The 27,733-nt window shown below is 37.3% G+C and overlaps 1 protein-coding gene, 1 long non-coding RNA gene and 1 other non-coding gene across 7 annotated transcripts in view; 1 reads left to right on the plus strand and 2 right to left on the minus strand.

Moving 5' to 3' along the window:
- Positions 1–27,733, plus strand: part of LOC131494999 (uncharacterized) — a 59,228-nt gene that overhangs the window by 22,336 nt on the left and 9,159 nt on the right. The gene's annotated exons all lie outside the window — the stretch shown is intronic.
- The window catches only part of PPP1R42 (protein phosphatase 1 regulatory subunit 42), a 53,924-nt gene that overhangs the window by 21,257 nt on the left and 4,934 nt on the right, over positions 1–27,733 (minus strand). For 4 of the 5 annotated variants that reach the window (XR_009253706.1, XM_058699737.1, XM_058699740.1 and 1 more), the window contains exons 2-6: positions 26,113–26,328; positions 23,570–23,736; positions 21,543–21,681; positions 20,009–20,125; positions 19,770–19,814 (exon numbers count right to left, since the gene is read on the minus strand). Coding sequence is in view for 4 of the 5 variants with exons in the window: in XM_058699737.1 (XP_058555720.1) it covers positions 19,770–19,814; positions 20,009–20,125; positions 21,543–21,681; positions 23,570–23,736; positions 26,113–26,241 (597 nt within the window). In the remaining variant the exon portion in view is untranslated. The remainder of the gene's footprint in view (positions 1–19,769; positions 19,815–20,008; positions 20,126–21,542; positions 21,682–23,569; positions 23,737–26,112; positions 26,329–27,733) is intronic. The other variant, XM_058699738.1, reaches the window with a different exon arrangement.
- On the minus strand, positions 26,984–27,107 carry LOC131495170 (small nucleolar RNA SNORA51). The gene has a single exon (XR_009253808.1). It is a non-coding gene; the product is annotated as a small nucleolar RNA SNORA51 (small nucleolar RNA).

Consider the following 27,733-nt stretch of genomic DNA (forward strand, 5'->3'; position numbering starts at 1 on the left):
TTCATGGCTTATCAAGCTACTTATGGAAATGGAAGTTTTATTGTAAATGGCCAGTGAGTATTTAAAATTTTAATCCATTTAAGCGTACTTATTTAAAGGAATTACAGGAAGAAATGCAAAGAAATGTTAACCAAAAGTAAATGTCATTAAAAATTTTTTTTTAATGTTTATTTATTTTTGAGACAATGCGAGAGACAGAGTGCAAGCAGCAGAGGGGCAGACAGAGGGAGACACAGAATCTGAAGCGGGCTCCAGGCTCTGAGCTGTCAGCCCAGAGCCTGACAGGGAGCTCTAACTCATGAACCCTGAGATCATGACCTGAGCTGAAGTTGGACGCTTAACCGACTAAGCCACTCAGGCACCCCACCAAAAGTAAATGTCCTTAAAACAAAATTTTTTTTTTAATTTTTTAACGTTTATTTATTTTTGGGACAGAGAGAGACAGAGCATGAACAGGGGAGGGGCAGAGAGAGAGGGAGACACAGAATCGGAAGCAGGCTCCAGGCTCTGAGCCATCAGCCCAGAGCCCGACGCGGGGCTCGAACTCACGGACCGCGAGATCGTGACCTGAGCTGAAGTCGGATGCTTAACCGACTGAGCCACCCAGGCACCCCAAAACAAAAAATTTTTTAACGTTTATTTTTGAGACAGACAGAGACAGAGCATGAATGGGGGAGAGGGGGTCAGAGAGAGAGGGAGACACAGAATCCGAAACAGGCTCCAGGCTCTGAGATGTCAGCTCAGAGCCCGACGTGGGGCTTGAACTCACAAACTATGAGATCATGACCTGAGCCGAAGTCGGACACTTAACCAACTGAACCACCCAGGCGACCCAAAAGTAAATGTCATTTAAACTAGAGCCCTGTGAATTTATGGAGTATTGTTTGGCCTAAAACCTTTTTGTCCTCCTCAGTGTTTGACTTTGTGATCAATTTTATTGGAGACAACTGGGTCATTGCCCATGGAGTTTTCTCAGTTTTCTGCCTTTGGTCTCACACTTCCTCATCCTCTTTCCTATTTTTGTCAATAAAGGGAAAGCCCCACCTCTTTTTTTTCAAATTAATCAGTCCTCTTGATCTTTTTGTTTTTCCATGGGCCTCCTCTTCTTGCAGTCTTCTTTGTTTTGCATTTCCATTTCCAATCTCTCCCTCTCCTATGGCTTTTATCTTATCTCTTACCTACCGTCACTATACTTCCTGATAGAGTAGTAGAAAGCAGTGTTTCTCAAACTTTTATGTGCTTAAAAATCACCTAAGGATCTCAGAGCACCTGGTTGTCTCAATTGGTTAAGTGTCTTTGACTCTTGATATCTGCTCAGGTCATGATCTTGTGGTCAAGGGATTGAGCCCCCTGTCAGGCCCCACAGTAACATGGAGCCTGCTTGGGATTCTCTCTCTCTCTCTCTCTCTCTCTCTCTCTCTGTCTCTCTCTCTGTCTCTCTCTCTCCCTCCGTCTTCCTCCCTCTCTCTCTGCTCCCCCACCCCACTCACACATGTGCACACAGACACACACACTCTCTCTCAAAATAAATAAACATAAAAAAAGAATCACCTAGGGATCCTATTTATTAAATGCAGATTCTGATATGTTGGTCTGGGGAAGAAGCTGAGATTCTGCGTTTCCAATGCTGATGCTGCTGATCCTCAGACTACATTTGGTTTAGGCCACTGGCTGTGCTTCTTCAATCACTGGGCATTCCTGCAGCCTAGTACTTCTGAATAGACACTGCTGACCTTGTCACTAAGCCAAACATTGCCAATCTTGGACTTCCTCAGTTTCACTTCTTTGGAACATCTTACCTTACCGACTGCTCCCTAATGGCTTTGTGATTCCACATTTTTGCAGGTTCCCTGATCCTGCATGAATCTCTCATTCTATAAGTAACAAACATTAAAATTTTTTTTTCATGTTTATTTATTTTGAGAGAGAAAGCATGAGCAGGGAAGGAGGGGCAAAGAGAGAGAGAATCCCATGCAGGCTCCACACTCTCAGCACAGAGCCCCATGTGGGGCTCAATCTCACAAACTGGTGAGATCATGACCTGAGCCGAAATCAAGAGTTGATGACATTTGGGGCACCTGGGTGGCTCGTCAATTAAGTGTCAGACTTCGGCTCGGGTCATGATCTCACAGTTTGTGGGTTTGAGCCCCGTGTCGGGCTCTGTGCTGACAGCTCGGGAGCCTGGAGCCTGCTTCAGATTCTGTGTTTCCCTCTGTCTCTGTTCCTACCCCCATCACACTCTGTCTCTCTCTCGCTCTCAAAAATAAATAAAACATTTAAAAAAATTAAAAAAAAAAAGAGTTGATGACATTTAACTGACTGAGCCACCCAGGTGTCCCATGCACTTCTGACCATAGAAATCCCTGATGTGTAAACAAGGTGTTTTCTAAAAGTTGCTTTTGAGACTGGAGAACACATCTCATAAAAAAACAGAGCTATACCCAGTGGACCGTTGCCTGAGTCAGCCTATGGAAAGAACCTATTTGAGAAAAAGCCCAAAGATAATATGTGCAGTGACAGTGCTATAAAACCTCTCCAAGTGCATCACCATGTTTTCTGAGCATACAGTTTCCTTTGGGGGACAGGAGCAGATAAATGTCCCTGTGGCAGACCTTCAGGAATCAGTTCACTTGCTTGCTTTTCTATAATCTACATTTATTCCTTTTAAACAGTATTTGTTTCCTCCCTGGAGCACAGCCGACTGTAAAATCATGGCTAGAAAAACAATTGTAACCCACTGTGATCTCCATTTATTTGCAGACCCTTTACAGAAAAAGAATAGATGCATTGATGAAAATAGTAAAACATTTGCTACACTGAGGAAGGAAGGGTCATCTGTACATGACAGGAAGAACCAGATTTTGTGGGAAACTATATTGAGCATTTTCATCATACGCTATCTCTTTCCGTATCTAGGTAGTCTCATTCATGATGTCAGTTTAAGTGACCACATAACCAATATGCTGAAGTCACCCACGTTCTTCTGTCCATTGAGCTCTGGCCTTATGTATCCAATTGTCCACTTAATATTTTCTTTGGAACACTACAAAGGCACCTCACACTCTACAAGACCAAAATTCATAATCTTCTCCCACTCTGCTGGATGTGACTCTTGAGTTCCCTATTTTCTGTTATGCAAGGCAGAAGCCAGAGAATCCCTCTTGTCCACTCCTTCTTCAATGCTCTGTATATCCAACTCACCACCCAAGTTCTGTACACTTGATTTCCCAAACAGCTCTCCAGAGTGTCTCCTCACTTCATTTCCACCCCAACTCTAAGTTTTTACCATCTCTCACTTCTTAAATAGTCTAGCCTCTTCCATCTATTCTCCATACTGTAGCTATGCTAATCTTTTCAAAATGCTAATCATTAATTACTTTACCTTTTGCTTAAACACCTTCAGTGATCCTGCATTGTTCTTAGGTTAGAGATAAAACTATAATGACCTGTGTGGCCCATCTACCCATCAGCCTCTTTTTGTAGTATACTGCACCTTCACACTCCCAGTTTACTATTCTCATCTTTGCCATGCTCTTACCTGCATTGGGGCCTTTGCACATGCTATTCTTTACTTGATAATCCTCTCTGTTCTCTCAGGGTCCAGTTTAGCAATCCCTTCCTAAGGGAAGCCTTCACTGAGTCCCTGACTAAGGCAAATTCCCCTTTTGGAGGCTCTCAGAATCACATACTTTTTCTTTGTAGTATTTGCCACAGGTGCAATTTTACATATGTTTTGGGGTAATTATGTGCTTAATGTTTCTCTTCCCTTCAATGAGGAGAGCTCTTCAAGGCCAGGGACTATATCTGTTTTTTGTTCATTGTTGTCTCCCCTATCGTCCAGCAAGCACTGCCAGATGGTGGGGGTTTTGAATGAATGGATAAGAAGAAATGAACAAATGAATGCAATGAATCAATGGATCTGAGGCTAGAAGGAGGACAGGAATTATAAAGGAGAAATTATATGGAACCACTTTGAAAAATTCGCTGATTAGAGGGGCCACAGACATAGAATGAGCAAAGACAGGATTTATTTTCTGTTCTATTTCTTCCTCTAGTCCTCTGTCTCCCTCACCTCCCCCTCTTCCCCCTCCCCCTCCTTGCCTCAAATCTCTGACCTGGATCAGCTTTGGACCAGGGAATGGGAGAAATGAGGGCAGGGTTAGAGGATCTTGGGAGGAGTCTTTGGCAGCTGTGGGTCTGTACAAGGTGTGAAGGAAGGGGAATGAAATCCCAAATAGTAGGAAGCTTCTTAACGGGTCCATATCCTGTGCCTCTACCTCTAATGTAGCTGTAGCTACTAGTGCCTCTGGTACCCTCAGTAGGCTAGAGCATGGGCATCATTTGGGAATGTCTATATTTGCTAGTGACCCAATTCTCTTTTCTTTTTTCCTTTTCTTATTCCTTCCACGGAGCCTCAGGATTTTTAGTTGCTCTGACAGTATTTTTTGTTGTTGTTACATGTGTTCCTTTTAATTTTTCTTAAATATCGTTCTCACTGCTCAAACCAAAAATCTTGATTGGAAGATTCAAAGTTATTTAACTCTCTAAGGAACCATTATTTTCCCTCCCGAACCCCCCACCCTTTTTCATGTATTTTCTGTAGGTGTATGTGAGGAAGCTATGGATGTCCTTATAAAAGCAGCTGCTCTAAGTTGCTAAAAACCTTGGGTAATTATAGGGTTTTGTTAGGAGTCTCTAATGATGTTCACTTCTTTTTCCCCATGGCACAAAGCTGTCTGCTGTTGAAGACTTTTAGGATGGATGTCAGCGACCTTCTGTATGGCACATTGAGCTTTCCCTCCCATGGCACAGGGTTTGATGTCAGCAGCTTTGGGGCAGCTTCAATCAGTGAGCATAAAGAATGGAAAAATAAAAGCAAAAAAAAAAAAAAAAAGGAGACACTGACCCCAATAATACATTTCAAGAAACAAGTTAATATTTTGTTGCTAAACTTCAACATGTCCTTTTACTAAGCCATTGGAAGATGATTTGAAATGGACCATAAGAGCACATTTCAAATGAATGCTAGGCAAGTCTATATTCCTCTTCCAAGAAGCTGTGCATTTAAAATTTTTAAATCACTTGTCTCCTTGCTAGAAATATAAGAACTTGAAATTTAATCCTTACTCCCTGAGTATCTTTTCTCTATGGGAGGAAAAAGCAACTTTTGGCATAGCCCAGCCTCAGGAACTTGCTGAATGGTTTACATTCCTTCCTCAGATGGTTGAATATTTTTTATTGTTCCTTTCTTCATTTATTCTGTAAACATGTAGTAGGTGCCTGTTATGTGCCAAGCACTCACTGGGCTGAACTCTAGGGAATTCTGAAGGCAATAAAAATTCCTTGCTCTTAAAGGCTCTCAGTGTAATGGGGATATGGTGGTATATGATAACAAAATTCTATAACCAAGTTTTCCTTACAATCATTCATTTTTAAATTAGATTTTTATTTTTTTTTTTATTTTTTTTTATTTTTTTTTATTTTTATTTTTATTTTTTTTAAATTTTTTTTTTTCAACGTTTTTTATTTATTTTTGGGACAGAGAGAGACAGAGCATGAACGGGGGAGGGGCAGAGAGAGAGGGAGACACAGAACCGGAAACAGGCTCCAGGCTCCGAGCCATCAGCCCAGAGCCTGACGCGGGGCTCGAACTCACAGACCGCGAGATCGTGACCTGGCTGAAGTCGGACGCTTAACCGACTGCGCCACCCAGGCGCCCCTAAATTAGATTTTTAAAAATTAAAGCAATGCAATCAAAACTGTTAAAAACAAAAAAAGACCATAGGGTTTATAACAAAAGTTAAAGAGTACTTGAGGGCTTACAACAAAACCTCTTTTAATTTCTACAGCTATCCCTACACACACTTACCTCCACATTTTACTAAATAACAGCTGCTGTTTATTGATTTTTAAATCTTAGATATTTATCTACTGAATTCCTACTGTGGAAGATGATGATATAATTCTCATAAGTACCACTCCACCCCCCTAATAAACTTCCCTTCCTTAATCCTGTCAATAGAGTTATAGTAAAATTGTTAATCTAGTTAGTATTTATTGACTATGTAATTAAGCTCACTTAAATATTGTTCAAAGCTAAATCACATAATGTACCATGATTGCTTTTTATTTTCCCTACAGTTAAAAAATTGGTTGATTATCTGCTTATTTTTCTGTGTATTTATCACCAATTCAGCCTGCTGTAAACTGGGCTGGTAGATGCTGTCCTAAGACTTCACTTCAGAGTCCCTTCATATCCATTCTGGGAATTTCTTTAGCCTTTCTCCTGTTTCCTAGATCCTATGTCTTCCCTTTTCCTAGTTTTCTGCCCTGGTTAGATGGAACTCATTTTTCAAGGGTTGTCTGAGAAACGGCATGTGGAATATCCATTTTTTGAGAGCATGCATGTTCAAAGATATTTTATACCTCATAACTGATTGAAAAATTGATGGAGTATACAATTCTAGATTTTGAATATTCTTATCTCAAAATTTTGGAGATATTATTCTACTGTCTTCCACATAGAAAGTCTGATAATTATAATTCCATTTTGATTTTTTGTATTATGATCTTTTTTTCCCCCCCTCTGTCAAGATCTTTAGGAACTCCTTACTCCTGATGTCCTAAAAACTTTTAAGGTTGAACCTGGATATGGGTCAGTTTCCATCCACTGTGCTGGCATTGGGGAGACAGTTTCAATCTGGAAATTCGTGTCCTTTGGTTTTGAAAGTTTTTCTAACATTAAAAATTAACTTTATTGAGTTGTAACTTACATACGATATGCATCCATTTAAAAACCTAAATCATATACATCCATATGACAATCACTATAATCAAGACAGAATGTTTTCATTATTCCAAAAAATTCACTCATGGCCCTTTCCAGTCAACTTCCCCTTCCCATTCAGCAACTATTGATACATTTGGTACTATAGACATTTGTATATAGTTCCATATAAATGGAGTTTCATATAAATGGAGTTATATAGTATGTACTCTTTTTTGTCTACCTTATTTCTCTCGGTATAATGTTTTTTAATTTGCCCATGTGTGCCATCAGTAGCTCATTCATTTTTATTGTTGGGTAATGTTCTTCTGCATGGAATACAGTTTGCTTACCCCAAGTTCTGCAGGGATTTTGAATGGGATTGTGTTGAATGTATAGATTAATTTAGAAAGAATTGACACCTTAAGAATATAGAGTCTTCTAATTCATGAAAATGGTACCTATCTCCATTTATTTGGGTCTTCATTACTTTCTCCAAGTAGTATTTTGTAGTGTTTTATTGTACAGCCCTTACATGTATTTTCTTAAATTTATCCTTATGTATTTTATGTTTTTTGACATGATTTGTAGATGGCATCTTAAAAAATATCATTTTCCAGTTCATTGCTAGTATGTAAAAATTGATTTTTGCATATTGATCTTGTATCCTGGCATTGCTAAATTTATTTTATAAGTTCTAATAGCTTTTTATGGATTTTAAAATGATTAAAAATATTTTTTGTGTTTTATTTTAGAGAGAGCATGAACAGGGGAGGGGGCAGAGGTAGAAAGAGAGAGAACTTTTTGTTTTTTAATATTTTTTAATGTTTATTTTTGAGAGAGAGGGAGACAGAGTATGAGCAGGGGAGGGGCAGAGAGAGGGAGACACAGAATTGAAGCAGGCTTCAGGCTCTGAGCCGTCAGCACAGAGCCTGACTCAGAACTCAAACTCATGGACCATGAGATCATGACCTGAGCCAAAGTTGGACGCTTAACTGACTGAGCCACCCGGTTGCTCCAGAAAGAGAGAGAATATTAAGCCGGCACCATACTCAGTGTGGAGCCTGACACAGGACTAGATCTCATGATGATGAGATTATGACCTGAGCCAAAATCAAGAGTTGGATGCTTAATCAACTGAGCCACTCAGGCACACCAGATTTTTTATTTTATATGTATCCAAGTAAAGATATTTTTATTTCCTTCTTTCCAAACTGTTGCTTGTTTTATTTTCTAGCCTTATTGCACTGGCTAAGACTTCTCCTATAAACATCCTTGCTTTATTCCCAGTCTTGAGGAAGAAAGCATTTAGTCTCTCATCATTAACTGGTGTTTTCTATAGATTTTACATGAATGCCAATTATCATGTTAAATTTTTTTCTATTTATTGTTTGCTGAGAGTTTTTTAAAAATCAAATGTGTGGGAGGAGGAGGAGGAGAGGAAAAAATGTTACAGAGAGGAAAGGAGGCAAACCATAAGAGACTCTTAAATACTGAGAATAAACTGAGGGTTGATGGGGGGTGGAGGGAGGGGAAAGTGGGTGATGGGCATCAAGGATGGCACCTGTTGGGATGAGCACTAGGTGTTGTATGGAAACCAGTATGGCAATAAATTTCATATAAAAAAATAGAAATGTATGTTAAATTTTTAAAAATGCATTTGTGCCTCTGTTGAGATGATCATATTTCTTCTTTATTTTGTTTGGTGTGGTATGTTGATTTTTGAATGTCAAACCAATCTTTCATTCTTGGATAAATCTCACTTGGTCATTATGGATTATCTATATATTATCTACAATCTATTATCTATAATGTGTGTTTAGTGTGTTTCTGTGTTCATGGGGGCTATTGTTTTTATGTATTTCATTCATTGTATTTTTCTTTTCTTGTAATATTGGAGGGGATAGGAAAATAATGTTAACCTGATAACATGAGTTGAGAAATATTTCCTGCTTATCTATTTTTTAAAGGAGATTGTGTAGGATTGGTTTTTTTTTTAATTAAAAATTTTTTAATGTTTATTTATTTTTGAGAGGGGGAGGGGGCAGAGAGAAAGGGAGACGGAATCTGAAGCAGGCTCCACGCTGTCAGTGCAGAGCCCAATTTGGGGCTTGAACTTACGAACTGTGAGATCATGACCTGATTCGAAATCAAGAATTAGACACTTAACTGACCAAGCCACCCATGAGCCCCTAGATTGGTATAATTTGTTTCTTAAGTATATGATAGAATGCATCAAGGGGTCATCTGGGTTTGGAGTTTTCTTTGTGGAAATGTTTTTATTTATAAGTATTTATTTAATAGATATGAACTATATAGAATTTCTATTTCTTCTAATTTGTATTTCAAGGAATTTACGTTTTACCTGAACTTTCAACTTTATTGGCATAAAGTTCTTTACAATATTCCTTTATTATCCTTTTAGCTATAGTGATATCTTTTGCTGTTCTGATATTGTTAGTGTCTTCTCTCTTTGTTTTCTTATCAGCCCACCTAGAATTGATTATTTTACTTATATTTTCAAAGAGTCAGCTTTTGGTTTCATTGATTTGTCTGTAGTCATTATATTTCTATCTCATTGACTTCTGCTTTTACCTTTATTATGTCCTTTTTTTTGAATTGAATTTCATTTAGTTTTCTTGCTTTTTGAGGTAGAAGTTAGATCATTTTCCCTCTTTTGTAATACAGGAATTCAAAGCTATAAATGTCCCTCTAAGCACTAGGCTACTGTAGCCCACAAATTTTCAAGTTTTTGTTTTCAAAATACTTTCTAATTTCCCTTCTGATTTTTTAATTTGTCCCAGAGGTTATTTAAAAGTGTGTTTCTGGGGCGCCTGGGTGGCGCAGTCGGTTAAGCGTCCGACTTCAGCCAGGTCACGATCTCGCGGTCCGTGAGTTCGAGCCCCGCGTCAGGCTCTGGGCTGATGGCTCGGAGCCTGGAGCCTGTTTCCGATTCTGTGTCTCCCTCTCTCTCTGCCCCTCCCCCGTTCATGCTCTGTCTCTCTCTGTCCCAAAAATAAATAAAAAAGCGTTGAAAAAAAAAAATTAAAAAAAAAAAAATAAAAGTGTGTTTCTGAATTTCCAAATATTTGGAGATTTTAAAGATATCTTTCCTTTATTCCTTTCTAATTTAATTCCATTGTGGTCAAATAACATACTCTATATAATTTCAGTTCCTTAAAGTTTATGGAGCTTGCTTTATGGCCCAGCATATGGATTATTTTGGTGAATATTCTAATTACTGGTGTTAGATGGAATGTTCTGTGAGAGTCAATTAGATTAATTCATGTTGGCTCTGTTGTTACAATTAAAAAAAATTTTTTTTAATGTTTATTTTTGAGAGACAGAGAGACAGTGTGAGCTCGGGAGGGGCAGAGAAAGAGACACACCCAGAATCCGAAGCAGGCTTCAGGTTCCGAGCTGTCAGCACAGAACCCGATGGGGGGCTCGAACTCACGACCGCGAAATCATGACCTGAGCACAAGTTGGCCGCCTAACCAGCTGAGCCACCCAGGCGCCCCTCCAATCTTTTATATCCTGATTTACCATTTACCTGTTCATCAGCTACTTAGAGAAGAGTGTTGAAATCTCTGTTACAATTATGGATTTATCTATTTCCCTTCTGTCAATTTTTGCTTTCTGCATTTTGAAGCTCTGTTGTTAGGTGCATAAATATTGAGAATTGTTATTTTTTTTTTAAGTTAATTTATTTATTTTGAGAGAGAGACAGAGAGAGAACATGAGTAGGGGAGGGGCAGAGATGGGGGAGAGAGAGAGAACCCCAAGCAGGCTCTGCATTGTTAGCACAGAGTCCTACACAGACTCCAACTCACCAACCATGAGATCATGACTTGAGCAGAAACCAAGAGTTGGATGCTTAATCCACTGAGACACCCATGTGCCCCCGGATAGTTATGTTTTTTTAATGAATTGGCATTTTTTATCACCATAAATTTTCCTTACCTATCTCTGGTAATATTTCTTATCCTGAAGTTGTTTTTATCTTATATTAATATCGTCACTGCAGCTTTCTTATTTTATTATTTGTTTTTATTGTATATATTTCCCTATGGTTTTACTTTTAACCTTTATATATCTTCATATTTAAAGTATGTTTCTTATAGAGAGTACATGATTGGATTTTTAAAATCCAGTCTTACTATCTCTGCCTTTTAATTGGAATATTCAGACTATTTACATTTACTACAATTACTGATATAACTGAATTTAAAACTACCATCTTTTATTTTTCTCATCTGTTCCCTTTTCCTTTATTCCTGCTCTCCCCTATTTTTGCATCTCATTTTCTGTCTATTACTGACTAGTTCCATACATCTTTTTAATTTTAGTGGTTACTTTAGGGTTTGGAACAGTCATCTTTAAATCAGCACAGAATTTCTTCAAATAATGACATCACTTCATATATAACCTTAGTATATTGCCATTTCCACCCTCCCTCCCATTTGTGCTATTGTTATCGTACATTTTAGTTTTACATGCCATTAACCTCATGGTCTGTGGTTATTAGTTTTGCTTTAAAAAAAACTGATCATCTTTAAAAGGAATTAAAAAATGTGAAAAGTATTTACCCTGCACTTACCACTTTTAATATTTTTCTCATTTGTGTAGATAAAAGTTTCTGTTAACATTTTTCCTTTGCCTTGAAGAACTTTAATATATTTTTTTGTAGTGTAGATCTCCTGGGGACAAATTCTTTCAAGTTTAGTTAATCCGAAAACAGTATTTTGCTTTCATTTTTTGAAAGATAGTTTCATTGGATATATAACTAAGTTGATATTTTTTTTTTCTGTTAGCACTTCAGAGCTGTTCCATTGTCTTCTGGCTTGCAATGTTTTTGACAAAAAGTCTGTGATAATTCTCACCTTTCTCTATACAATGTGTCTTTTTTCTAGTTGCTCCAAAGATATTCTTATTATGATTGTTTCAGCAATTTTATTATGGTTGTACACCTTGGTGTAATTTTCTTGGTGGTTTTCTTGTTTGGGTTTTATTGAGCTTCTGTGGGTTTATGATTTTCATCAAATATGGGAATTTGGGGACAATTATATTTTTACATTTTTGTTGTTTGCTTTTAATTTATTTTTTAAGTTTATTTTTTTTTAATGTTTACTTACTTTTGAGAGAGAAAGTACAAGTGGGGGAGGGACACAGAGTGAGAGGGAGACACAGAATCCGAAGTAGGCTCCAGGTTCTGAGCTGTCAGTGCAGAGCCTGATGCGGGGCTCGAACTCACAAAATATGAGATCATGATCTGAGCTGAAGTCGGACATTTAACCAACTGAGCCTCCCAGGCTCCCCTATTTATTTATTTTGAGAGAGAAAGAAAGAGCAGAGGAGAAACAGGGAGAGAGGGAAAGAGAGAATCCTAAGCAGACTCTGCACTGTAAATGTAGAACCTGATGTGGGGCTCAAACTCATGAACTGTGAGATCATGACCTGAGCCAAAATCAGGCATCAGACATTTAACTGACTGAGCCATCCAGGTGCCCCTGCTTTTTGTTTTTCAACAGCCTTATTGACACAATTCACATACCATACATTCACATATGTAAAATATACAATTAAGGGGTGCTTAATCATCGGCACAGAGTCTGCTTGGGATTCTCTGTCTGCCGCTCCCTTGTTTGTGCGCTCCCTGTCTATCTTTCCCTCTCTCTCAAAATAAATAAATAAACTTAAAAAAATAAAGTATACAATTAAATGATTTTTAGTATATTCACAGAGTTGTATAATCATCAGTACAATCAATTTTAGAATATTTTTATTACCCCAAAAGAAACCCTGTACCCTTTAACATTGCTTCCTATATTTCCCCAACCTCTTAGCCCTAAGCAATCAATAATATAGCTATATCTGTCAATTTACCTATTCTGGACATTTCATAGAAATGGAATCTTACAATACATGGTCTTTTGTGACTGGTGTCTTTCACTTTGTGCAATGTTTTCAAAGTTTATACATGTTGTAGTATAAATCAGTATTCATTTCTTTTTATTGCCAAAAAATTTTCCATGTGATTACACGTACATATTCTTTTATCCATCTATTGGTTGATGGGCATTTGAATTGCTTCTACTTTTCAGCTATTATGAATAATGTTGTGAACATTCATGTACAACTTTTTTTGTGGATGTATGTTTCCATTTCTCTTGGTGTATAGTGATTAGTGGAGTTTTGTGTCATATGGTAATGCTGTTTAACATATTGAAGAACTGTTACATTTTACATTCTCCTCAGAAAGTATGAGTGTTCTAACTTCTTTACATTATTGCCAACACTGGTTATTATCTGTCTTTTTAATTATAGCTGTCTCATCAGGTGTGAAGTGGTATACAATTGTGGTTTTGATTTACATTTCCCTAATGACTAATGATTTTGAGTATCTTCTCATGTGCCTATTATCCACTTTGCATATCTTCTTTGTAGAATATCTATTCAAGTCCTCTGCCCACTTATAAATTGGATTGTTTGTCTTTTTGTTACTGAGTTGCAAGAGTTTCTGTACACAAGTCTATTATCAGATATAGGACTTGCAAATATTTTTTTCCAGTCTGTTGTCTTATCTTTTTCACTTCCTTTTTTTTCTAATTTTTTAAATGTTTATTTATTTTTGAGAGATAGAGAGACAGAGCACGAGTGAGGGAGGGGCAGAAAGAGAGGGAGACACAGAATCCAAAGCAGGCTCCAGGCTCTGAGCTGTCAGCACAGAGCCCGATGTGGGGCTTGAATTCCCAAACCATGAGATCATGACTTGAGCCGAAGGTGGACACTTAACCGACCGAGCTACCCAGTCGCCCCTCTTTTCACTTTCTTAATCGTCTTCTTTGAAGCACAAAAATTTTTTATTTCATTTAATTAATTAATTAATTTTTTTACTTATACTTTTGGAGTCGTATCTAAGAAATTTTTGTCTAATAAAGGTCATAAATGCGGTGCCTGAGTGGTTCAGCTGAGTAAGCATCCAACTCCGGCTGGGGTTATGATCTCACAGTTCATGGGTTTGAGCCCCGTGTTGGGCTCTGTGCTGACAGCTCAGAGCCTGGAGCCTGTTTCAGATTCTGTGTCTCCCTCTCTCTCTGACCCTCCCCAGTTCATGTTCTGTCTCTCTCTGTCTCAAAAATAAATAAACGTTAAGAGAAAAAAAAATTAAAGAAAAAATCAATTAACATAAATGTGAAGGTTTATTTCTGGATTCCCAGTTTCACATTTGTGGCAATGCCACACTATCTTAGTTACTATAGATTTGTAGTAAATTTTGAAATAGGAAAGTGTGAATCCTTGAACTTTTTTTTTTTTTTTTCAAGAAGGTTTTGACTACTCTGAGTACCTTGAGGTCATTATTTCTTCAAAGATATTTTCTGGTTCTGTCTTAGTTTGGGCTGCTTGTCAAACTGGATGGCCTAAACAACAAGCATCGATTTCTCACAATTCTGGAGGCTGGGAAGTCCAAGATCAAAGTGTAGGGGTGCCTAGGTGGCTCAGTCCATTATGCGTCCGACTTTGGCTAAGCTCATGATCTCACAGTTCCTGAGTTCAGGCCCTGCATGGGGCTTTGCGCTGACAGCTCAGAGCCTGGAGTCAGCTTTGGTTTCTATGTCTCCCTCTCTCTCTGCCCCACCCCCACTTGCACCGTCTCTCTCTCTCAAAAAATGAGTAAACGTTAAAAAATTTTTTTTTCAAAGTGTTGGCAGATACTGTGATTTGGTGAGAGCATTCTCCCTAGTTTTTTAGATGCCTGTCTTCTCACTGTGTGCTCACATGGCTAAGAGAGAAAGCCCTACTGTCTTTTCTCTTCTTGTAACAACTCTAATCTCATTCATGATGACTCTAGCCTCGAGACCTAATTATTTCCCAAAGACCTCACCTTCAAATACCATCACAGTGGGGATTAGGATTCAATTTATGAGTTTTAAAAAAAAAAAATTTTTTTAACATTTATTTATTTTTGAGACAGAGAGAGACAGAGCATGAACGGGGGAGGGTCAGGGAGAGAGGGAGACACAGAAGCCGAAACAGGCTCCAGGCTCTGAGTGGTCAGCACAGAGCCCGATTCGGGGCTTGAACTCACGGACCGGACCGTGAGATCATGACCTGAGCTGAAGTCGGAGGCTTAACCGACTGAGCCACCCAGGCGCCCCTCAATTTATGAGTTTTGAAGAGACATAATCATTTAGTCCCCTATTCCTAGGACTCCATTTTCATACATGTTTGAGTGCTTGTGTCTCACAAGCCATTGAGGCTCTGCTCATCTTTTAGTGTTTTTACTTTCTGTACCTTAGTTTCAGTAGTTCTAATGTGATACCTTTAAGTTCACTGATAATTTCTTCTATAATATCTAATACACTTTTAATCCCATCCAATTAATTTTTCATTTTAGATACATATTTCAGTTCCAAAGTTATTTTTTTCTTTGCATCTTCCATTTCCCTTCTGTTTGTGTTCATGCTTCCTTTAAATTCTAGAGCATATTTATAATAGCTTTTTTGAAGTCCTGTCTTCTAATTCCATCCTCCATGTCATTTCTAGATGTTTTTTCTTGAGTGGCTTTTCTCCAGTTATGATTTAATTTTCATAGGGCTTGTTTGCTATTTCCCTCCCTGCACTGTGGTCTGGAAAGTGCCTTCAGGCAGAAAGCTGGGATAATTATAGAGCTCACCTTGTTTGTTTTCATTCTCTTAGAGTCCACAGTCCTGTGTCACTTATAGTTCAGTGTCTGAAGAAGTTGTTTCACACATTTTGTTTGGCTTTCTGTGTGTATGTGTGTGTGTATGTGTGCGTGTGTGCGCATGTGTGTATGTGTATGTGATACTGATTCTTGTTTTGGTTAATACATCATGGCCCATTATGTTATTTAAAAGAATTTTTTTAAGTTTTTATTTATTTATTTTGAGAGATAGAGATAGAGAGAGAGAGCGAGCATGAGTGAGGTAGTGGCAGGAGAGAGGGAGTGAGAACTCCAGCATGTGGGGCTTGAACTCACGAACCGTGAGATCATGATCTGAGCTGAGATCAATAGTCCAACGTTTAACTGACTAAACCACCCATGCAGCCCTATATCATTTTTTTTTTCAACGTTTTTTATTTATTTTTGGGACAGAGAGACAGAGCATGAACGGGGGAGGGACAGAGAGAGAGGGAGACACAGAATCGGATACAGGCTCCAGGCTCCGAGCCATCAGCCCAGAGCCTGACGCGGGGCTCGAACTCACAGACCGTGAGATCGTGACCTGGCTGAAGTCGGACGCTTAACCGACTGCGCCACCCAGGCGCCCCAGCCCTATATCATTTTTAAATACAATTTTATTTCCCTTTTTTTTTTCTTATTTTCTGATTCTTATGCTTTTACTAGTCACATGTTGGATCTCCTGAATTTAATTCTCTACATTTCTTTTTTACTTGCTTATTTTCCATTCTTTCTCTTTTGTTCTTTCTTGGAGAATATTTAATTTAATATTTAATTTCTTCTATCCTTATTCTAAATTTTGAAGTCCTCTCATTCATTTAATGTTCCTTTTTAAAAAAAATCCTGTTTTAGTTTCAAGGTTATAGAATCCTTTTTTATTTCTCTTAAATTAATTATAGTGGGATTTTTTTTTGTTTCCATATTATCAGTTTCTCCAAAAATGTTTGTTTCTGTCTTTCTCTTTGATTTTACTTTTTATTTTTTTTAAGTTTATTTATTTATTTTGAGAGAGAGAGAGTGCATGTGTGAGCAGGGGTAGGGATAGAGAGAGAGAGAGGGAGAGAGAGAGAATCCCAAGTAGGCTCTGTGTCATCAGTGCAGAGTCTGACATGGGGCTCGAACTCGTGAACCATGAGATCATGACCTGAGCCAAAATCAAGAGTTGGGCGCTTAACAGAATGAGCCAGCCAGGTGTCCCTCTCTTTGATTTTAGAAGCTATTTTCAGATTAGTGATGCTTAGCTACTTTTTCATTCACGAAAACAAATGCGACAGGCTTGTTGACTAATTAATTGGTCTCACTGTAGGACAATTAGGCATGCTTAGGTCATGATCTCACGGTTTGTGGGTTTAAGCCCCGCATCGGGCTCTGTGCTGATAGCTCAAAGCCTGGAGCCTGCTTCAGATTCTGTGTCTCCTTCTCTCTGCCCCTCACCCCCATGCATGCTCTGTTTCTCTCTGTCTTTCATAAATGAATGAATGAATGAATGAATGAATAAATAAACCTCCAATCCAGTCACTCCTTTTCATCTCCAAGCAACCATTTTTTTAAACCTCTGTAGTAGTCTCCCAGATGATCTCTTTGCTGTTATTCTTGCAACCTATTCTGCACATAGCTGATAGAGAAGTCTTTAAAATATAATCCTTTCAGTGACTTTCTAATGCACTTAGAATAAAGTCAAACTTATGATCATGGCCTAAAAGATCTTTATGATCTCTCCCCTATCATAATCTTATGTTATACTGTTGCTTCTTCATTCATTCAACCAATTATCTATTGAGCACTCACAATGTGTTAGAGACTGAGCTAGGCACTGGGGTCCCTATCATAGTAAATTGGCCTCTTTTTTGTTCCTAGAATACTCAGAATCTTTACACCTGCTGTTCTCGATGCTTGGCATGTTCTTTCCTTAGCTCTTTGCATAGATTGTTTCTTTATCATTCTTCAGATCTCAGCATAAATGTCATTTCCTCAGAGGCTTTTTTTAATAACCTGATTTAAAATATCCACTGACCCCTTTTCCATTATGTCATCCTATTTAATTCCTTCATAGCCCTTTTCACAATCTTCTCTGCTTATTTATTTTCTGACTGTTCCCTCCTCTGTGTCATTTTAATGTAAGCTCTTTGAGGGTAGAGAGACCCTGTCTCTCTTGATCATGGTATCCTCAGTGCCTAGAACATGTTTTTGAAGTCCAAGGGCAGTGCCTGGCACATATGATACCATAAATATTTTTAATAGACTAGCTTGATAGGAACAGGTTCAGGAAACACTACACAGGGGAGGTAACATTGAGTTCAAAATTAAAAAAAAAGGGTTTGGTTATTTAGACATTTGTCATTGGAATGAATAATTAATAGTAATGAAAGTGTTTATTTTGGTTACACATTTATCCTGGTTATACATTATTAATGTTGCCTAAGAATAATTATTGTAGGTGAAATAGCTAGGTCTTAATGTCATTTAGAAAAATTTCTTTTGGGATCATTTGGAGGCAAGAAGTTTTGTCCCGTTATCAAACTTTCATTTTTCTGTTCAGAGTTAAAAGCATAATAGAATAATTTGTTTTATTTAAAAGATTTTTTTTAACATTTATTCATTTTTTAAGAAACAGAGACAGAGCACAAGTGGGGGAGGGCAGAGACAGAGGGAGACACAGAATCTGAAGCAGGCTCCAGGCTCTGAGCTGTGAGCACAGAGCCCGATGTGGGGCTCAAACCCATGAACTGTGAGATCATGACCTGAGCCGAAGTTGGACGCTTAACCAACTGAGCCACCCAGGTGCCCCCCCGCCCCCCTGCCCCCCAAAAATTTTTTTTAAGTAAGCTCCATGCCCAGCGTGGAGCCCAACATGGGGCTTGAACTCACAACCCTGAGAGCAAGACCCAAGCTGAGGTCAAGAGATGGATGCTTAACCAGCTGAGCTGCCCAGGCACCCCTAAAACTTAAAGTATTTTTGAATGCAGAGTTTATCCCATGAACTTCTTACATCCTTCATGTTGTAAGTTGAAACAATTAATTGAGTCATGCTTCCTTATTGGTCTTTATATTTTAAACATCCATCCTGATCAGTGGCATTTTGGGTGTTTTTGAGGAATTCATTAGTAGTATAATACATATAATATTTATTTTTGTAATTATCTACTGCTTATAGTAGTTATGGGATGAGCTAGATAATAGGTATGAATTTGGAAACAAGGTCAGAGAAAAAAATTTTTTTAAGTTTATTTATTTATTTTAAGAGAGGGAGAGAGAGCGCAAGCAGGGGAAGGGCAGAGAGATAGGGAGAGAGAGAATCCCACACAGGCTCTGCACTGTCAGTGCAATGCCAAGCGCCAGGCTCAAACTCATGAACTATGAGATCATGACCTGAGCTGAAATCAAGAGCCAGATGCCTAACAGACTGAGCCACCCAGGCACCCCAGGGAATACTTTTTTAAGGTCAGTGGATAGCTGTCTGGAAGTAGTTTTGAAAACAAGAGTGCTGTTATGGGAGAAAGAAGCTGTTCGTTCCTCTGGTGGCTCCATGTAAAGAAATTATAAATGTTTTTTTTTTTAAATAATTTTTTTGACGCTTATTTATTATGGAGAGACAGAGAGACACAGAGCGTGAGCAGGGAGGGGTAGAGAGAGGGGGAGATACAGAATACGAAGTAGGCTCCAGGCTCTGAGCTGTCAGTAGAGAGCCTGCCGCTGGGCTTGAAGTCACAGACTGCGAGATCATGACCTGAGCCAAAGTCAGTCGCTTAACCAACTGAGCCACCCAGGCGTCCCTCCATGTAAAGAAATTATACCACAAGCCATCCCACTGCCAAATCAGAAACTGTGAGGTTATGACAGGGCTCAGCTTACAGACGACTGTTTCCAGGAAGCCTTCCCTAGCCCCAGGCTGAGTTAGTGCCACCACAATACTTGAGAAAACAGAATCACATCGTTTTTTCATTACTTGTTGACTGTAGGTTTTTTGAGCCCCTGGACTATAATCTTCCTTCTTCTGATTTACACAGAATAGTACAGTGCCTGAGAGACCTGTAGGTGCTCAGTGCGTATTTGAATGAATAAATAACTGAATGAATATGGGATGATATGACATACTATGACATGAATATAGTTAGTGCAAATTAGAATAAGTTCAAGATCCAGGTACTTTCCCAAGGAGCAGCAGCCTGGAGAGAGTTCAGATCTAATCCCAGTTACTAGAAATTCATTCATTGGGAGATCACTGTTAAGTGGCAAGAAATCTAGTCTCTAGAGGGAAACATTTGCTGACAAAATAATACAGAGAGGAAAAGCACATACTTTCTTCTCAGAGAAACTTCTTTCTGTTGGTGAGGGGTGGAGGCACTGGGGTATGGAAGAGAAAACCAGGTAAGAGGGCAGAATTATGCAAATAAATATATTAAGAAGTAGAGATTCATAACCTAGTTTTAGAGTAAATCTAGAATAGTTTTTAAAGTAATAAATTTTATAGATATTTAAAATTTTTTTAAATCACAATTTCATGTAAATATTTTTAAACTAATTTTTCTTTACACTACCTTCACATGCAGAAGTTGGTTGTCAACTGCTATGAGCTGATTAAGATTCTCCAGTATTTCTAAGTCTCTTATGTCATCAATATTATTATTGCTGATATTCAATATAGAGAGGGATTTCTGTAAGAAAAATAAATTAGCATTAGTAAACAGTCTAATTAAATACTATATATAGGAACCAGAAATCTTAATCTGTGAAAAATTTAAGATTTATCAGTTCAGGCTGTTTTGCTCTTTAGGTAAGAAAATAAAATCCATGGAGATTTTGTTTCTATGCCATATGTTTTTTCAGACATAACTTTGGGACTTCAGTAATTGTGATATGACTTACTATTTTTGTCTAAAGTTCTTTCATAAGTCTCATTTTCCCTTTCCAGAATATAAAAGAGATTTATAGAAGAAAGAAGCCAGGAATCAATAAAGAAAAAAGATGCCCAGCAAACAAATGTTAACACAGTGTAGAAAAATGCTTATTTCAGTTTAAGCAAATTATCATTTTCTATTAAATATCACTAAGATTTGTACTTACGTAGGAAGAAACAGTTTTTGTCTGTTTTTTAAAATAGGAAACATAGGTAAGAATAAAAGAATATCTGGTTTTTATTTTTATCTCTCTCTCTATAGTTTCCTCTTGATAATCCACATGTTCAGAGGTACTTAAAATAATAATTAGCTAATTAACAAGAGGGATCGACATAAATATACAATAGAGCAGCATTAAACCAAAGCCATCTTAAAATCTATGATGGCCCAGTAATCTCTACCAAGATTGAGTCTACCCACCAAGGCATCTATATAGCCAACTTTTAGATAATATACTTCTTGATACTTTTTAAGACTTTAAATACAGCTTAAAAGGATTATGCCTTATATTTAGAATTTTGGAATCTGCTTGAATCTTTGCAAAATTTGAGCAAACAAAAATGTTTTTAGTGGCATTTCATAATAAATGGCATTTCATAAAAAAGCCACCTCTGGCTTCTCAACTAATTGTGACACCTCCGCAATGTATCTGGGTGTCAGGTCACAGCTGGAGCATAAAATCTGGTACTCCCAGATCTACCTGCTTCTGATGAGGCAGAGCCACATGTAAGGCAGCCTACAATGAAATCAGAATCCAGCGAGAAGATAATTTATCATCATCATTATTCTCTAGGTTGTTTAAAATTTGCCAAATAATTGTCCATTACTCTTTCCTTAAACTTTTTCCTAAAATTTTGAATCATGATAATCACCAAGGTTGAAATTATGAATGAATTGACATCTGGATTAGAACTTGATAATTTACATAACTTTTTTATATCCTTCTTTTGATACTTTTAGTACCCTAGAGGCAGGCATTATTATCCCAACTTTATAGCTGCTGAGTCTCTGAGAAATTATGTGAGAAAAGTTAGTTTTAGCCCTCAAATAAATTAACTGGCCATATAAACATACACAGTATGTATAATGTCCAAATATACCTTTGCCACCTTCCTGTTCCATTATAACTGTTAATCACTATATTCTTTGTCAGAATATTCAAATGTGGCCTTACTCCCAGAGAGTGAAGAGTTCTTGGATCAAACAGAAGCTTTTCTCCAAGGGGAAGCCTCTGACTCTCAACATGAAGCTCTCTTAGTCCTTCTAATCCTTCTAAACCTTCTATGACAGCAATATAATTGCTTCCCAGATACCTGCAAAATATAAAACAGCTTTATTTTTATTTTTTTTATTTTTTTTTATTTGAGAGAGAGAGAGAGAGAGCATGTGAGCAGGGGAGAGTGCAGAGGGAGAGAGAGAGAATCTCAAGCAGGCTACATGCTCAACGCGGAGCCTGATGAGGGGCCTGATGTGGGGCCCAATGCAAGGCTTGATCCCATGACACTGGGACCATGACCTGAGCCAAAATCAAGAGTCAGATGCTCAACTGCTCAACTGACTGAGCCACCAAGGCATCCCAATATAAAACAATTTTAAATAGACATTCTGAGAACATCATGATCTGTAAACATAATGAAAACATAGTAACAATCACTGAGCTGTGTGAAAATTATACAAAGAATGCAGAAATATGTGGAATTTTCTCTTTACAATGAGCCAAAGAAAGGTTTATTTATATGATTCTTACACTTAATTTAATCTAAGAAATTATTTTTTTTTAAGTGAGAGAATTGGAATGGTCCTTATTAAATGATCTACCAGTACTCCTTTTATATGTTAGAGCACAGAAAAATCATGTGGGTAGTAGGTTTAAAAATGAAGGTTTTTAGGGGCGCCTGGGTGGCTCAGTTGGTTAAGCATCCAACTCTTGATTTTGGCTCAGGTCATGATCTCATGGTTCATGAGTTTGAGCCCCATGTCCGGCTGTGTGCTGATAGTGCAGAGCCTGCTTGGGATTCTTTCTCTCCCTCTCTCTCTGCTCCTTCCCTGCTCGTTCATTCTTGCTCTCTCAAAATAAATAAATAACCTTTTTTTAAAACAAAATTAAGATTTTTGGGCCTAACCCCAGAGATTCTCATTTGGCTATCTAGGTCAGAACCCAGAAATCTGCATTTTTTAAAGTGTTTATTCATTTTTGAGAGGAGACAGAGAAAGAGAGAGTATGAGCAGGGGAGGGGCAGTGAGTGGGGACAGAGGATCTGAAGCAGGCTCTGCACTGACAGCAGTCAGCCTGATGTGAGGATCGAACTCAGGAACCATTGTGAGATCATGACCTGAGCTGAAGTTGGACGCTCAACCGACTGAGCCACCTAGGCACCCTGCCATCTGTGTTTTCAATAAGCATTTCCCTTATCTTCTTCCCATTTTGAGGTTCTTGGCCCACTTTTTGAGAAGGACTGATAGTTCTTCCAGTCTGGGAAAATAAATCTACCAGCCTTCATTGAATTAAAATCATTATAGGCAGTAAATGCCTTTTTACACTCAAATCTAAATCAATGTTATCAACTCTCTGACCCTGCCCTTTGAGATGTGTGATTCTTAAAGGCACAGAGCTCATTTGGTTTCCATGGAAAATCAAAAATCAAAATCAAAAAGTTTCCATGGAAACTTTTTTCCCCAGTTGAGCCTTTAAGGATGCTTTAGGTATCCTTATAAGTGGTTAAGACACCTTACTCTCCTGCAAAAGAAAAGTATGTCAGGCTTAATGAAACAAATTGCCAAGTATAACGCGTGTAACACTTTATTTTGCACTAATAATACTACAAGAGAATAAAAATTGAGGCCTATTCCACAAAAGTGCAGATAATGGAAAGGTCTGCATGCAAAAATATTACTGTAATGATGACAAACAATTATGTTACTTAAAAATAAAAGCACTAGGGGTACCTAGGTGGCTCAGTTGATTAAACCTCCAACTTGATTTCAGCTCAGGCCATGATCTCACAGTTGGTGAGATCAAGCCCCATGCTATCAGCATGGATACTGCTTGGCATTCTTCCTCTCTCTCTCTGCCCCTCCCAGCTCACGCGCGCGTGTGCGCGCGCGCGCACATACACACACACACACACACACACACACACACACACACACACCACACACGAACTCTCTCTCGAAAACAAACATTAAAAAAAAAGCACTTACAGTTTTTCCAGTTTCTTTAATGACCTGAGGTTCTCTATACATGAAATACAATTGTTTTGTAGGTACAGGTGGGTCAGATTTGTAGCATAATTCAAGTTAGTGATTTCACTAATACGGTTATCATACAAGTATAAAACACTAAGACTTTTGCAAGGAGAGAGGTCTCCCTAAAAGGAAAACAAAAACAGGTTATACTTAATTTCTCCTGAAAACTTAGAAGTTTGTTTTTAAGAAAGTTTTCCACTTTCTGTACATTTCCTTAAGTTTAATATAATAGTGTATCTCTGTTCTTATTAGCACAGTAAAAACAAGACTAGAATGATTATAAAATTAGTTCTAGGTTTTAGTATTCTGTAACTATATCAGTAAAATTGTATTTGTTAAGAAGGATTTTCCTAGGGCAAGCAGTGTTTCTTGGAAGCAATTAGGTTTCTCTGGAAGTTGAAACATTTAACAAATTAATGCTTCAACATTGTAGAATAGGGATTAATCATTCTGTGGAATTAGAAGGAAGCTGTTATTTATAATACTGAAAATGGGAAGTCATTGGATATTCAAAAATAATAGATGAATAAATTATGATAGTACTATTGAAGGGAATACTGTTTAACCATTAAATATTGTTTAGTTTCCTTAGTAATATTTTATAGATCTCAAAATGAAAACAGTACATTCAATATGACCCACTATTGTAAAATTATATGAATACATGCCTAGAAAAAAGACTGGAAGGACATCACCTACGTGTTAATAGTGGTTTTCTCTGCATAATAGGATTATAAGTTTCTTTTTTTATATATGTATTTATATTAGTGAACATCAGTTACTTTTGAGATAAGAAAATAATTAAAGGTATTTTTAAAAGTCTGCCATTCTTATGTGGGTGGTAGAGTCAGCCTAGAGTAAGTAGGCAAGAGCTAGAGTGAAGTTACACTCAAAAATACCTCAGCTTGGGATGCCTGGCTGGCACAGTCAGTGGAACACGCAACTCTTGATCTTGGGGATGTAAATTCAAGCCCCATGTTGGATATAGAGATTATTTAAGAAAAAAAAAAACCTGAAAAAATCTCAGCTTTTATTAACAAGTTCTTTTAAAATATAACGCCATCTTGGGGACTTATAAACTTAAGTTTATAAGTTATTCTTATCTTGGTGTGAATTATATATAATTGACCCTTATACAACATGGATTTGAACTGCATGGGTCCACTTACACATGGATTTTTTTTTTTTCTGATAAATACTATATAGTACTGTAATATATTTTCTTATTTTCTTAATAATGTTTTCTTTTCTCTAGCTTTATTTTAAGAATACAGTATATAATACACGTAACGTACAAAATATGTTAATTGACTTTATGTTATCAGTAAGATTTCTGGTCAACAGTAGGCCATTAGTAGTTAAGTTTTTTGGGAATTAAAACTTATATGAGGGCTTCTGATTGTGTTGGGTGACAGGGTATTGAGGAGTGTGGGGGTGTTGGTATCTCTAACCCCCATATTTTTCTAGGGTCAGCTGTACCTAGTTTGCTTTCCTTTTAACAAGGGTCATCTACACCAAAGGAGCACTGATTGTGACAGGACAAAAGAACAGCAGAGGCTGTCTGCAGAGGGCAAGTGTGTAATGGTATAATGATGTAGAGAGTTTTCTGGGCAATTGGATTCATGGGGAGAAGAATCACTAAGAGACTGGAAAGAAATACAGAATAGGAACTTGGTAGAGTCTGCAAAAAAAAAAAAAGTCTTAATTGACACTTGTGCCTGGGGCTTTGTTATTTTTTTTCATTCACTTGAAAAACATTTATTAAGCACTTAATATGGGTTAGGCACTGTGTCGGATGGGGGATTTAGAGTGATATGAACAAAATAGACATCATCTCGGCCTTTATGTACCTTATGTTTCTGAGAAAATTTCTCTCGTGTAGTCTTTAGCATTTTATTGTAGACAATAGACATCAATACAAATGGCCTACAAGAGTTATTGCTCCCTTTAAAGTTACCCACATTAAGGCCAACTTAACACAGAGAAAATACAGTGTCAGAATATATCCAAGTAAACAGTCTTGTCTGATATAAATGGCAGTATAACCTACATTTATATAATCAGTTAAATTATGTGTGAAAAAGATTTCACTGTTAAAGTTTTAAAATATGGTATTCATATAGTTCATTCTTACTACTTGATATGTTAAAAAACTCATATTCCAAGCAGCTGGAATTATACAAAAGCGTTATCTTTGAAATTGTTTTCCAACATAACACTTTCAATTCTAGTTTGCTACATAGAGTATTTCAGGGATAGATACATATATTTAGCACATAGATTTAACAATCACAATGATATATTTTGTAGAGATTTAGTTTTAATAATTTTAATATCATAAGCATGAAATTAAAATAAAAATACAATATACAGCTGACTAATCAAAATACAGTTAACGAGTATGATCAAAATATAGTTAATAAGGAGGTATTTTCTGACACCAATTTCTAAACTTTACATTGTTAATTATGTAAAAATAGGAAATTTAGAATTCTTACAATTGTATCTATATTTTTGTCTGAAAAATTTAGATGAGTTATTTTCTTCAGGTATCGTGAAGTGGTTTCTTCTTTTCGGGGTTTAAGATTGTTACTTTTGGCAATTAGATCCAAGGTTAGTCGAACCATGATTTCTCTATAAGTCAAACTCAGCAGTAGCTCTGTTCTGATACCATGTCAGGAAGCAGGTTTAACTATTGTTTTATGCTCAACTTTCTATAAAAAAAAAAAAAAAAGCATTATGTACATGGCAATTTAGGAAAAATTATTTTGACTTGCTCTTTAATTTTCTTATGTAAAACTATTTGATAAACTACTTCAGAGACATTTTAAAAGGCATTTTCTAAGTTTATAGACTTAATTCTTCTTATAAACAGCTTAAAAAACCAAAATTAATTAAATATACAATGTGCATTCATTTCTATTTTTAATATTTTCCTCTCCCTAGTATTGAGTTGTTACTGTGGGCTCTTTTAAAGGATTTTTTTTCCCTCTCAAGGAGTATCATCTGATGTTTTCACATGAAGGCCCAGAGGTTGGTCTCTACTCAAGCTAGTGGCAGTTGAGAATGAGACCAGAATGGTCTTCTTTTCCTTTTTCCATAGAACCCATGGTGATCATATTTTCTAAACCCTCAAATCAGAACACATGATGTAAAAAACCTTGAGTATGCACATAGGACAGTGGGGCAAAATACTTGAAAATGGAGTTGGCCTTGAAATTGTTATAGCTGCAATCCACAAAGAGGCAACACAATGCAGTGTTTTTCAATCCAGACTGCCTGGGTTCACATTTGGTCCCATTGCTTACTGGTCAGGCAATCTTGGGCATGTTGCATCAGTTTCTTCCCCGCACCCCCCCCCCCCCTGCCCAGTGTCCCCCATTCACAATACAGACCAGGAAAAGGGCCTGGGCTGAGATGTTTATGGATGGGTTTACTCTGCCTCCTCTTTCTATACAGTGTAAGAACACAGCCTCATACGCACCAGGAGGCTACGTTACGTCTGTTTCTTATAAAATTAGGATAATAGTAGTACCTACTTCCTAGGGATATTGTGAAGATTACATGAGATAAAAATGTATAGAATATTCTGCACAGTGCCTGGTACATAGGTCAACAAATGTTTGCTATCACCATTATTGTTTCACTGTTTTGTTCACAGATAAGGTGAACACTATTTACTTCACTGTTTCACCTGGAATATATTAGGGCTGTTAAATAAGGGGAACATACTATCAAATAAATAATTAATTAATTAATTATTGATTTATGTGAGAGATCCATATGTGGTCCATAAGTTTGAAGTAACCCATTTTTTTCCAACCATCACAAAACTGTGATAAATAACCACAGTTTAGTAAAATTTACTGTCTTTTTAAAATATAGTTTAAAACTGAGCATTCTTTTTCTAATATATCTGGAATTTTACCAGCCAAACACCTCAGTTTGTGTAGTATTCTGGACATGAAATCAATGCTTAGGAGGAAAGTGAATTCAGTAGAAGATAAATTCAGTTTGCATTATCACACATTGACATATAACTACCCAGGCTATATTATATAAAATGCCCACAATAAAATATTTGAAGATATGGAATGAATCATTTTATTTCAAAATACA

The sequence above is a fragment of the Neofelis nebulosa genome, chromosome 14 (genome assembly GCF_028018385.1).
Source record: "Neofelis nebulosa isolate mNeoNeb1 chromosome 14, mNeoNeb1.pri, whole genome shotgun sequence".
In the NCBI taxonomy this organism is placed as follows: domain Eukaryota; kingdom Metazoa; phylum Chordata; class Mammalia; order Carnivora; family Felidae; genus Neofelis; species Neofelis nebulosa.